Source organism: Heloderma suspectum, chromosome 1 (assembly GCF_057233095.1).
Source record: "Heloderma suspectum isolate Gila_16-S chromosome 1, 16-S_ref, whole genome shotgun sequence".
NCBI classification, from domain to species: domain Eukaryota; kingdom Metazoa; phylum Chordata; class Lepidosauria; order Squamata; family Helodermatidae; genus Heloderma; species Heloderma suspectum.
The window spans coordinates 94,339,807-94,353,501 of record NC_139458.1 but is presented as its reverse complement, the minus strand read 5'-3'; the positions used below and the strand labels follow the sequence as shown (position 1 = coordinate 94,353,501).

Sequence of the window (13,695 nt, the reverse complement as noted above, 5' to 3'; positions counted from 1 at the left end):
TCTGATCCAGCATGGCTCTTCTTATGTTCTTATATTCATGGAGGGGTGTGTGTGTATGTTTATATCTGTTCTGTGGAACTTTGACATTCTGAATAAACAAAATGTGATGTATGGGGCTAATGTATTGGAATAATGGCAAAACCTCTGAAATAAGGCATCTAATTTTTTTCTTCTAATTCAGCCAATTCTTCATGCTTTATTAAAGTAGCCACAAGTAGGGGAGGAAATGGAAGAAGAAAGCAAGTTTTGTTTCAGGTGTTTTATTGAACAGATAAATAGCTCATTATTTCTTGAAATGAAATGTTTGCAAAGACCAGATACTGATTTGAAAGAAATTTGTGTGTGACTGCTGTTTGTTGTTGCCAAAGGAACCCAGGTTATATACATCTCTCAATATTTTCTGTTTTTGTTTTTTCATAAATGCAATGGAGAAAGTGAAAGACAAAGAGTGTGTCATGTAAGTGACACAGCTATTACACCGTAATTGCACAGTCTGTAAGGTGTGTTTTTTTAAGTAAAGAAAGCAAAGACAAATCCAATTTAGGGCTTAGACAAGTCAGTATTTTTTTTCCCCTTTAAGCAAGACTGTTCAAGCCTTCTTCATATTTTAATGAAAACTTCATTGCACAAAAACTTGTTATATACTCAAGCCTTTGTTACTTCAGTGCTTTAAAACGAAGGTATATATTAGGCCTCAGAACCTTTCAGGAGCCTCTTCAGGTTCTGACTATAATCCACTTTTAATGGCAGGCATCCAGATGGTCTTCAATTGACAATGGATTCTGAGTTCATAAGACTGTTATCACAAGGAACCAGACGTGTCTATGATCTTGAATTTAGAAGAAAATGCTAGTTAAAATTATTCCATTTTAGGGATGACTGTATGTAGAAATCTTCTGCCATGTACAGGTATTCATTTTTTAAAATGAAAGATGCATTTTTAAAAGGATTCTTCATTTAAGTTGAGATGGTGAAAGGAGCTGAGCTTGCAGAATTGCCTCTCAAATTTGTTCACATCTTTTTGTGGGTGTGGGATGAGGCAGGGGAGGTTTGCTTATCCATAAATGATATTTAGATTAAGATATCCGTTTGAAATTTTTGCTTAGAAGCTCAAAACAATTCACCATGTAAAGCGAATCTTTCTTATTACTGGATCACGGTTCCCTGGGATGCCACATTGACACATGTTCATGGCCTGCCTCTCAGAATTTGTGTCATCATCCTGGATCCTCACTATTCGCAGGTATTTCGTATTCATACTGGTCCTTCATTGTACAGACCAGGCAATGGAAGCATGATAATTTTGGTCTCCTCTCCTTGAGAGCATTGCCTTGGTCCTACAGTTGTATCTTCCTTGCATCTCTCTTTGTCTCCTCTTCCTTTTTCTCCTCTTCCTCTTCCTCCTGCAAGTGACTGCCTCTGTGATCCTTTTGTAAGTTTATGTGGGCTAGGCTCATCTCTGCATGCATTTTTGTTGCTGATGATGGTCTCATTAATCTTGCTTTACACCTCTGGATTGACCTAGGTTTGTGGAAAATCCTTAATGGGTCTGGTTCTGAATCAGCCAGTGATCCACAGCACTTCTTTATTTATTTATTACATTTCTATACCGGCCAATAGCCGAAGCTCCTTTCCCTTATTGTGTTATCCCTTGTTTTTAAGACCAGGAAATGCTACTTCCTCCTCCCCTCCAGGTCACTACCCATCTTAATCTCTCCCCTAATCTCAGTTCACACTGCCCCGTGTCAGTAATTTTATTTTACAACTTCTGAACTTGCCCTTGCTGCCTCCCTCTTCCAAGTAGATTTACTGCCTCCTACTCATTACTTTATTTTCTTCTTCCTTGGAAGCAGTAAAATGGCACACCTGAGAGTGATTGAAGCTGTAGCTGGCAGTAGCAAGAGTGCCTAGCTCCTGAGCATTTAATGCAGGAGTGTCTAATCTATGTGCAGGAGGCCAGTACCAGTGTCCAATCTACTTGCATTGCAACCTAACACCATCCCTTCATGCAATATGCAGAATTGGGTGCTGATGGCGTTGTAGGTGGACTTAAAGCTGATGTCACTACAGACTCATAATATGCTCTGCAAATGGTTTTACTGCACAGGTTTTATTACTAAATCCCTTTAAATATCCAATAATTTCATATTGGTATTGAAAATGGTATTGAAAGTGCGTTGTTGTAGTAGTTTCCAAACTTTTAACTATATGATAGCTTTAAAATACTGTTTTTCTTGATGCTGGGAAATAAATTGATTGAAAATGTTGAATTATCTTTTCATTTTACAGGAGAAATAGTGAATGTTGGAGATGCGTTGTGTGAAATCGAAACAGATAAAGCAGTTGTTACCATGGAGTCAAGTGATGATGGCATATTGGCTAAAATAATGGTACGACTAACTTCCTTAAGCTATACTGTGGCCTTTGGCATATGAGCTTACTATACAATAGACTCTCTGGTATTGATCTTATGATACAATAAACTATCTGGTATGTTTTTGAGGATATTTTTGAGCTGTGCCAGTTAGGCTCATTCGCATCAGCATATGATTGATTTGCTGGACTGACCAAGTGCCTGCTTCTTAAACAATGTGATTATATAATGTTTCTTCACCCAAGTAGACATGTATCTAGTACTGATTCTGTTTTCACACCACATGATTGTTCTTGTGGGGTAGGATGAATACTTTTTTGTATTCCGGGCTGTTATTATATGATAGCAAATTGAGAAAGTTGTGAGACATTTTCATTTCATTACTTCTTGTTTTATCATTCTTTGTTATAACTATTGCTCAAGACATGGGGAGGGGGAGGTGGTGTAGCAGAGTAGAGAACAGCTGACCAAGCAAAGTCATATGCAGAAGCCGTTCCGTCAGCATATCTTACACCAAGGCTGCATTTAAAACACTATTATAAAGAGTGCTAATGTTGTACATTAAAATCCCATTAAGACAGTGTCATAATATGCAGTCCCTTACATAAATTCATATCACATCACTGATCCAGATATTGAACCTGCATTCAGTTGAAACATTGTGCTTAACTGTGTCTTGCAAATGAATTTCAAAGATAGCCTGATGTGTGAAAATGATAGAAGATCCTAGCTGACTAGTTCAGGGAGAATCCAAGCGACAAAAATGCTTACCTGAAGCATGGGATAATGGGGCCACACATGTTGTTAAAGCATGGTATCTTTGACAACATAAGATGCTTGCCATTGGCAGCATGGCAGTAGTAATTGGAAAGTTGGGTTTACCATGCAGTTTCTTTCTGTTCATAGTTGTGGGAGAGCAGGCAGCAAAGATTTAACCCTTTGGTCAGAAGGCAGGGTCAAAGACTTGATGACCTATCTAGAGAGGAGAATCGTCTCAGTTTCAGTATTTACTTCCTCCTCCTCCAGCTGCATGTGTCTTGAAGAATAAACACTCATAGCTTGACCCCAAGGGGAAGCTATTACAAAAGTGCCAAATAGCCAATGAGAGAAATTGGAGCTGGGATGAAAGGATGTAACAGAGGACAGAACAGAGGAGCTTCCTAAGGAAGCCCTGATCTAATCTGACTAGGAGGCATGTGCACACATACAATAAATATGCCCCCCTACTCACTGGAATGGATCTCCAGTGAGTAGGGGGTAGATTTCAGGGAGGATGGATCTGCCTGGTTTTCTACAGGGATGAATAGAAAGGAATTTCATGGTGGGTTCAACTTCGCATTCTCGTTCATCACGTAAGGAAAGCAGGCAGCAAAGGGATGTACGAAAGCTGTGAAAACATTTCACAGCTGATTCTTCCACAGTAGGCTGATTCCTCCACAGAGAGAAGTCACAGGACCTGCTGCAGAACACTCCTGCCAAAGGAGGCTTCTGCGGAGGCAAAATAATACTTTCTGTAATGCCTCAAGAAGGTGGAGGATGTTGTCACACCTCTAACTGAATAAGCTGTAATGCCCACTGGCTATGACTATTCTTTGGAACAATAAGCTAGGGCAGCCTTCCCTAATCTGGTGTCCTCCAGATGTTTTGGAATAACTCCCAGCATTTCTGACCATTGGCCATGCTGGCTGGGGCTGACAGGAGTTGGAGTCCAAAACATATGCCATCAGTGAGCCACCTATTAATGCTGGAGTCTGCCCCCATCATTGTTTGTATGACATTTTGAAGCTAATGGTGCTTAATTTTCAATAAGCATGTTCTAGGTTTATTAACTTGTCTGACAGTGCAGTTGTAGTCATGTTTACTCAGATTTAAGGTTCACCAAGTTCAATGGCATTTACTCCATAGTGGGTTTGCTCAAGATTGAGGTCTGAAACAGGTTTATTTCTAGAAGTATCCACGCTACAACTTCTTCTGGTAGTTAACCCAATAACTAACTTGACGAGCATGCAGGGATTGCAGAAATTGTATAATATGAGACTTGAGTGAAGAGTTTGCATAGGTTGCTAAAGAAAATACTCCACTTCTTTTATGGACTTGGATTGATTTAATTTTAAATTTTGAAACATTTAAAAATATGTCTGAGGCTTTCACCTCTACAGTACTTTATGTTATATATAACATCCTGATCCCCCCCCCGCCCCCTTATATTTCAGAAGGAAGAAGGAAGTAAAAATGTGCGTTTGGGTGCACTAATTGGCTTGCTGGTAGAAGAAGGACAAGACTGGAAGCAAGTTGAAACACCCACTGACACGGGTGATGTACCTTCCTTGGCTATGCCAGCAGCAGCAGCAGCAACCACTCCTGTTCCCTCCCCTACAGCTTCTGTTTCATCACTGCATAAAGCAGAACACCATCCTGGAAAACTACAGTGAGTTTCTTGATAATTCTCTGAACCGGTAGTTTCAGTGCTGGATCATACTGTACAGCTTAGCCTCCAATTAATCTTTAGGATTATTTCATCTCAGTAGCTGGAACTGGGGATTGAATGTTGTCATATGGGAGATCCAAGCTTTAATTTCCCACATTCTCATCTCATGGATGGCCATGAACTAGTTTTTATCTCTCAGCCTAAGCTCTGTCGCCAAAATTTTTTATGGAATTGGTAAGGGAAGAATGTAAAGCACACTGTTAATAGAAGTCATAGAAATTTAAATATTCCTAATTTATTTACTTTTGAACCCATTTGTCTAGATAGTGATAAGTAGAATGTTATGACACTTAAGAATGTCTAGAATGAGCTGCCATCAAAGTCAGGTATGGGCTATATGGAGCATAAACTTCTTGATGTCCTTTATTGACGTCGGCCACTTTTTTTATATATGCCCTTCTAACAGAGCTTTTGCTTTGATTTTAGGTTTCGCTTAAGTCCTGCTGCCCGCAACATCCTGGAGACGCATAGACTGGATGCAAGTCAGGTCACGCCTTCAGGTCCTCGAGGCATTTTCACTAAAGAGTACGTCACCTGTTCATCTCTTTCTTTGTCATACTCTATGCAATCTGTCTTTATCCCTCAAATTTTGTAGGGAAGACTAATGCCAAGTAGATGCTGGAACTGATTGAAGTCCAATGAAATGGATATGAGATGTTATCTTGGAAAGATTTTATAGTATTTGTTAGATGTTGGGATGTTTGAAGTGTTAGTTCAACTATGGGATGTAACTTAGTTACATTTTCTGTTGTCTTTCAATTGAGATGAGTTTTACATAAAACTAAGGTGAGGCCTGCCCTTGGGGAAATTTTAAAATGCCTGATTTCAGAAGGGAATGCGTATATCTCTGCAGCTTCTACAGGCTCGTTCAAAGCAGCAGGAATATCCAGAGCACAGGGGAAGGGACTGAACACCCCCCCCCCCATATATCTGTCACTGTCAAGAGTTTTTAAAAGTTGCAGCAGAGAGAGAGAGAGTGATGCATTAACAGGTCATCAGCTGCAGGGCAACAGAATAATTCCTGGCAACTGGGAGGGCAGAGGAGCAGGGGGAGACTTACTTATTTACTTACTTTATTTATTTATTTCAGTTTATATCATCTGTTCATCTGTTGCTGCTGTTGTGTGGGGGTGATGGTGATATGCTCTGAAGGAAAGAGAGAAGGAGCCCTGGTTCAAATGATCACTGGGGTTTAAATAAGCCACAGGTGTTTGTTTAAGCCATGGTGCATGCCGGTGCCATTTGCAAATTATACACCTGGGCGCAGCTTGTCATATCATCCGAACCTGGGTAGCATGGCTTGTTTGAAGGTGAAACAACCCTCCAATAACCTAAGAACAGGCCGTGGGTTGTTTAAGCCCTGGTGATTGGGCAAACCAGGTCGGAGACTATACTAGTGACTCTCCTGTTGACAAAGGAAAGTCACTGTAGTTAACTGAAGACCCTGGGGTGATCTGAGAAAGTTTGAAGCCTGATGGTTTATAAGGTCCTACTTAAGTGTCTGTGTGTGTTTTGAAACTTCTGGACTCTGTGGGGTACCTTCCGCTATCCCTAAGTAAGATTACCGCTGCAACTCGCACTTTTTGCATGGGTAGTTGTAAAAACTCTGGCTGCTCTTTGCTTTGGGGAAACTGACTACCAATAATATTATTTATTAAAATTTTCTAGTGCAGTCAAATATTATGTTACTGCTTTTAAAAACAACAACAATATTGTAGACAGCAAACTTTTTTTTAATCTGCATTCTCAGTTTGACCCATTCCTTCCCAATTTGGGTTTAATACACTGATACCTCTGTGAGATAGTGAGCCCATGCTCAAGGTGCAGCACAATGCCGTTGCAAAGAACTTGGGGAAACTGGTCAGGCTTCATCCGGGGTCGACATGGAGTGTGTCCTGAGTGCCTTCAGCTAGTGGCACCCAATGCCCCCTCACACTTTTCCCAAGGGAAGGGTGAGCAGAGAAAGTGACTGTTTGCTGCTTGAGCAGAATTGTTGGAGCCTGTGCTTCATAATATTGTACCCTAGGCGTCATTTAAAATCAATCTGAGAGACGCCACCTTTCCATCTATATTGTATTGTGTTTTTGTTGGTGAATCCTCTCAGACTGTTACACTAAGCTGGTGTGGTGGCATTGCAGTTTAGTCCTGGGTGCAGAAGCCAATGCTGCCCTTGTGTGTGTGGCCAGTGGCTCCCACTGCTTGAGGAACAGCGATTTAGCGCTTCTGAGGCAACCTGGAACGAGCGGAAGCACTCGTTTCTGGAAGGAGGCAAGTCAGGGGAGCTCACATAAGGGAGCAGATTGGTGGGGCTGGCTCCATGCGGACCAGAATTAGCGGCCAGCTCCGCTAGCAGATGGGCAGCTTTGGATTCTGCCCTGGGGTCCCAACATGGTGCCCATGGGCACCGTTGTGCCTACGGATGTCTCCTTTGGTGCCTGGCAGGGTTTTTTAAATTAGATTTAAGGTTTTTAAAGAAATTATGAGGCTGGAATGAATTTTTTTGAAATGGGCGTTGGAGTAAAAAATGTGGGCTCGAGGGAGTGTTTTTGTGATTTGGAGTTCAGCCCCCACATCTGCTTTGTACGTAAGATTCTTCTATAAGTTACTTTTCTTTTAGCTTCACCACTTTGCCTTCTGGAAAATGGGTGTGTTGTGACTGGCCATACCCACCATGACAGCTGTTTTGTTGGTGGCTTAGTCTTCTATGGCAGCCATTTTGTGAGAACATCAACAACACTCTCTCAAAATTCCAAATTTGCCCACTGGCCCAAAAACTTTGAGGACCCCTGGTTTAGTTACTCAGGTAAGATCGGTTTCTCAGGTCATGCAGTTCGAAAAACAACTCTTTGTGCAGTTCACAGCGCTCCTTGGAAGCTCTGATGTACACAGAAAATTCTTGCATGGACACACTTCTCCAATTCGTTGTACCCATCTCTCTTTCTTGCATGCTGCTATGCTTCCATTTAGGAATGGGCATCCCAGTCCTTTGATCTGAAAATGAAGGTCCATTGATCCAAAAATCAAGGTTTCATTTGAACCTTGAAGTCCCTCAGAGGGGCTTTGAGGTTCATAAGAATGGCTGGCTGGGGGGTGGGGGCAGTGTCCCAGCAGGTTGGCAGAAAAGCTATAGAGTACTCTATCCCTTTTTTGCCAGGCTGTCCTAACCACAGAGGGAAGGTCCTTTATGTATGTATGTATGTATTTATTTCATTTCTATACCGCCCAATAGCCAAAGCTCTCTGGGCGGTTCACAAAAATTAAAACCAAACAACACACAATAAAACAATTTAAAATATATAGAACATTAAAACCACAATATAACAATACAACCACAATAAAACCTAGCAGCAGTGCAGGAATTTAAAATACAGATTTAAAACAGCAAAGCTAAACATTTAGAAAGCTAAAATGCCTGGGAAAATAAAAAGGTCTTCACCTGGCGCCGAAAGGAATACAATGTAGGCGCCAGGCGAACCTCACTAGGGAGCTCATTCCAGAGCTGGGGTGCCACAGCAGAAAAAGCCCTCCTCCTAGTAGCCACCCGCCTCACTTCCTTTGGCAGGGGCTCACGGAGAAGGGCCGCTGATGATGATCTTAAGGTCTGGGCAGGCATATATGGGAGGAGGTGATCCTTCAGGTAACCTGGCCCCAAGCCGTTAAGGGCTTTGAATGTTAACACCAGCACTTTGAATCGGGCCCGGAAATGAACTGGCAGCCAGCGCAGCTGGAAAAGTACTGGCGTAATATGAGCTCGCAGGCCAGTCCCTGTTAACAATCTTGCTGCCCTATTTTGGACCAGCTGAAGTTTCCGGACCATTTTCAAAGGCAGCCCCATGTATAACGCATTGCAGTAATCCAGACGAGAAGTTATCAGAGCATGGATAACTGTAGCTAGGCTATCTCTGTCCAGATAAGGGCGTAGTTGGTATACCAGCCTAAGCTGATAAAAAGTGCTCCGTGCCACTGAGTTCACCTGTGCCTCAAGTGACAGTTCTGGATCAAAGAACCCCCAAACTACGAACCTGATCCTTTAGGGAGAGTGCAACCCCCTCCAGAACAGGTTGAATATCACCTAGCCGGGCAGACGAACCACCCACTAACAGTACCTCCATCTTGTCTGGATTGAGTTTCAGTTTATTAGCCCTCATCCAGTCCATTACCGTGCCCAGGCACTGATTCAGAACAGCCACTGCCTCACCTGGTTTTGATGAGAAAGAGAGGTAGAGCTGGATGTCATCTTTTTCTCCTCCATAGCCAGCATAGAAACACAGGGCTGTTCTTTTCTGTTGCTCTGTACAGAGGGAAGTGTTCTGCAGAGAGGCAGGAAACAAGGCACCTTGCCCAAGAAGCAAGGTGCCTTTATTTCTCCCATTTTGCATGTATATTTTCCATCCTTGTGGAGAAGCAGAAAAGCAGGTGGCTATCCAGGAAGGGATGTTGGTAATAGTGTCCTCTCCTGGGCAAGGCGCCTTGTTTTCTACCGATCCGCTCAGGGAAAGCCTCTCCTCTCTTCCAAGCAGCATAAAATGAATGCATCTGTGTTCTTGCATAATTGGTCAGGAGGCTGACTTGAGCTGTGCTTTGGATCCTGATTTTGCTTGTAGAAATCGAGCTGGGCTGTTTGCCTGGTCAAACAGTCCTACTCAATTTCTTGCAGCACCCCTACTTCCATTGGAATTAATGGAAAGAGACTTGTGGATGGCGAAACTTAGTGTGTGTATCACAGATTCCATTGCCACAAAAGATTCTGGGTCTTAAACATGTTTTCTCATCCACCAGTTTCTGATATTGAAATCTGTGTGTAAAAGGAGATGGGCAATAGTACCTTATGAGAATACACCTTTTTCCTTCTCTTAATACACTGTCTACCTCTTGATACAGAAAGTTTATAAATGGTTAAGCGGCCCAGGTATAAAGCCTAAATTTAAAATGGCGTCATAAACAATAGAAAGCGGTACAGCATCTGTCTTGCTCAGACTGTGACCTGATTTAGACCAATGAGCTGTCTAGATGTTATATGTTTTGTAATTGCAGCTCATTATCAGGAAGCTTAGTAATTATATAAGTGTAACTGTAATTTATGGTATGTAACTAGTTCATGGCAGGTGGGAAGTCTCTAGGTCACAAAGATATCTAATTAACTTTGCTAGTAGCCATGGAAATGCCTTTAGCAGATGCATATGAACACACACAGAGGCACACACACCTACCTATATTAGTTTTGACTAAAGATGTGAAGGCCTGGAAAAAAGGGGAGGACAAATTTGGGGAGAAAACTTTTCCTGTTTTTTCCCCTAGGGATCTTTTTGAGGGGGGTTTCCTCCCAAAATGGGAAAACTGGAAACATTTTGGATTTTGAAGTATTTAATAAAGAAATAATGAATGCATTTTTAAGACAAGGTGTTTCTATATTGCTACCTGGCTTTTTCTCCCACTAAATGATTTCTAAAAGCTATGTATTGTAGAATTTCTGGACATCTTCAAGCCATTGTGAAAACATGTTTTCTTTTTAATCTTCTTTGTAAGAGTCTCAGCATAGTTATTTCTTCCATTCTTTATTAAGATTATTTATCTCTTGTATCTTTTCCTGATAGGTATTTAGGGATGCTCCAAGTCATGTTTAATTTCCCACTATGTGACTAGAGTCACCATATCATAATATGTCAAGGCGATGTACATTCTTGAAATTTTGGGTTGTGTTCTTTACAGTTCTGTGTTTCTGAGCTTTTCCGCTTAGATGTCTAGCAGGGAATAAAATGTCATTCTTCAAATAATAGGTTGAGATTGCCTAAGGGCTCTTAAATTAAATGTGCTTGGTTACCATTTCTAATAGGTAAAATAGTCTTCCCCAACTCAATAAGCTCTCTATGGCTTTTCCTTCAGACTAGATTTCCCTAAACACCCCATTCAGTTCCTCCCAAACAGGAACAGATGGAGTACTCAGTCTTTCTCTTCCCCCAGTTTTTTCTGCTTCTTCTTGCTTCTAGGATGATTCTGAAATTTCAGGGACCACTTGCTGAAGAAGTTTTCTGCTCTTGTCAGAAAAGAAATAGGAACCTAAAATGTATTATGTATAACTTGGGTTGCTCAAAGAATTATGTTTGTTACATTTAATTTAAAAATGTATTTAGATGACAATTACAAATTTACTGACATTTTAAATGTTTTTGAATTTAATGGTAATTTTATGAGCAACACACATTTTACATTCATGAATTAACAGCGAGTTTAGATTTATATAGAACACTAAAAAAAGTATTGCACATTTTCCAATTTCCCCCTATTTCCTTCCCTTCCACAAAAAAAAAAAAAACCCTGGAAAAAAAACACTTTCCCTCCATGGCCTCAAAATTTCTGGAAATTTTACATCTGTACTTCTGGTAGAATAAATGGTCTTGGATCTGTCCATCAAAAAGAAAAAGCAACTTGCTGCTTAATCATCACTGTAAATTTACTACATTGTAGTAAAAAGATGGGCACACTCACTTATAGCTGTCAAGAACCAGGCTGACGCCATTTTCTTTTGGCTAGCCATTTCCTGTAACAACCTTCTTTGAGCTCATCAGTCTTGTGAGAGGCCCAGGGGGCAAGCAGGCCTACAGGCATTTGACACCTGAAGGGTGGATGAGGTCTGGCTTATCTCTTGTAGCTCTCCAGCCTCATGGTCATAAAATGCCCAGCTCCACAGAAGGGCTGGAAATAGCTTTCAGCTGGATCTGTGTGAAAAATGTCACTCTATCCTTCAACCTTTCTTTGGGGAGGGGAGGGGAGGAGACTGGCAGAGTTAGGGTACATATTATAGACTTTCTGGACATTTTTAAGCCATGGTGAAAAAACAGGGCTCTGTAATGATTGTCCTATCGCTGTTTCTGATGTGGATTGGGGGATATAAAATACAACAGTCTGCATATCTGCAAAGCTTAGTGAAACCATGATCCCCAGCATCTTCTGACCTGGCTGGCACAAGCTGGAAGGACTTGTGATATGATGGGAGCCCTGTCATTCTGTTCCCCCCCCCCCCAGCTCCGTTTGGGATTGCTGTGCCCATTATCCATTAAGTGTTCTAGGATTACTATTCATGGAGATACAGAAGTTAAGTAGCAAAGGCCACAATTTAACATTTAAATACATAGATGTTGTTTACAGAGTTCCGTTAGTGAACTCTCTGCTGGTACTCAAATGCCTTAATGTTATTGGTTATAGTTGCTAAGAAGACTGAAGGTAGCTTGATCCCTTCATAACTTCCCAGGGCAGCTGACATTCATTCAGGATAGTAATTTATTAAATCTGGGGTAACTATGGGGAAACTTGTGAATTCTGTAGAGATCGTCCTGCTGGTGGGGTGGGGGTTACATCACCAATGTACTGCCTAAACTAATAGTGGCTTACTCTGACTTGGAAACTCTGCAATGCTAATCAGCCTTTGTGTGGCATCCAGCTGGAAACTGCTAACGGCTCAATTTGGCTCATGCTGCTTGCTTGTGTAGCTTTTAGAAGAATTTCAGGGCCCAATTGGGGCTGTGGCTTTTTGATGAATGGACAAGACCAAAGAGTCTCTTCCATGCTGAATAATATAAAAGTTGGGAAGAAGAAGGGGATAGCTGTTTGAATTCCAAGCAAAATTTACAATTTTTTGGAACTTACTTACTTACCCACTTACTTAGTTATTTATTACATTTCTATGCCGCCCAATAGCCAGAGCTCTCTGGGTGGTTTACAAAGATTAAAAACATTAAAAATACAATATACAGAGATTAAAAACTATTTACATAAAAAAAAACATGAACAGACAATATACACAAAAGAAACATGTATCTAAAACAACTTCAAACAAACGAGCCCAAAAGCAAACAACCATAAATATCAGACATTCCAGGATTGTTTAAAACTTATCATACACTGCCGAATGCCTGGGAGAAGAGAAAGGTCTTAACTTGGCGCCAAAAAGATAACAATGTTGGCTCCAGGCGGGCCTCATCAGGGAGATCATTCCATAATTTGGGGGCCACCACCAAAAAGGCCCTCTCTCTTGTTGCCATCCTCTGAGCTTCCCTCAGTGTAGGCAGCTGGAGGAGGGCCTTAGATGTTGAGTGTAGTATACGGGTAGGTTCGTGTCGGGAGAGGCACTCCGTCATGTATTGTGGTCCCAAGCCGTGTAAGGATTTATAGGTTAAAACCAGCACCTTGTATCGGGCTCGGAAACATACAGGCAGCCAGTGCAAGCGGGCCAGAGTCGGTCTTATATGTTCGGACCTCCTGGTCCCTGTTATCAATCCGGCCGCCGCATTTTGCACAAACTGCACTTTCTGAACCGTCTTCAAAGGCAGCCCCACATAGAGTGCATTGCAGTACTCTAACTTGGAGATTACCAGAGCATAGACAACTGAAGCCAGGTTATCCCTGTCCAGACAGGGGTGTAGCTGGGCCACCAACTGAAGTTGGTAGAATGCACTCCGTGCCACTGAGGCCACCTGAGCCTCAAGTGACAAAGATGGTTCAAGGAGAACTCCCAAGCTATGAACCTGCTCCTTCAGGGGGAGTGCAACCCCTTCCAGAACAGGTTGAGCATCTTCCATCTGGTCAGAAGAGCCACCCACCAACAGCATCTCAGTCTTGTCTGGATTGAGTTTCAGTTTATTAGCCCTCATCCAGTTCATTGTCGCAGCCAGGCACCGATTTAGCACATCCACAGCCTCACCTGAAGAAGATGAAAGGGAGAAATAGAGCTTCGTGTCATCAGCGTACTGATGACAACGCACCCCAAAACTCCGGATGACCTCACTCAGTGATTTAATGTAGATGTTAAATAGCATGGGGGACAGAACTGACCCCT

At 41.8% G+C, this 13,695-nt stretch overlaps 1 protein-coding gene across 2 annotated transcripts in view; it reads left to right on the top strand.

Moving 5' to 3' along the window:
• PDHX (pyruvate dehydrogenase complex component X) overlaps nucleotides 1–13,695 on the top strand; it is a 68,686-nt gene that overhangs the window by 17,344 nt on the left and 37,647 nt on the right. For both annotated transcript variants that reach the window (XR_014790436.1, XM_084851468.1), the window contains exons 3-5: nucleotides 2,290–2,390; nucleotides 4,588–4,802; nucleotides 5,289–5,387. Coding sequence is in view for 1 of the 2 variants with exons in the window: in XM_084851468.1 (XP_084707594.1) it covers nucleotides 2,290–2,390; nucleotides 4,588–4,802; nucleotides 5,289–5,387 (415 nt within the window). In the remaining variant the exon portion in view is untranslated. The remainder of the gene's footprint in view (nucleotides 1–2,289; nucleotides 2,391–4,587; nucleotides 4,803–5,288; nucleotides 5,388–13,695) is intronic.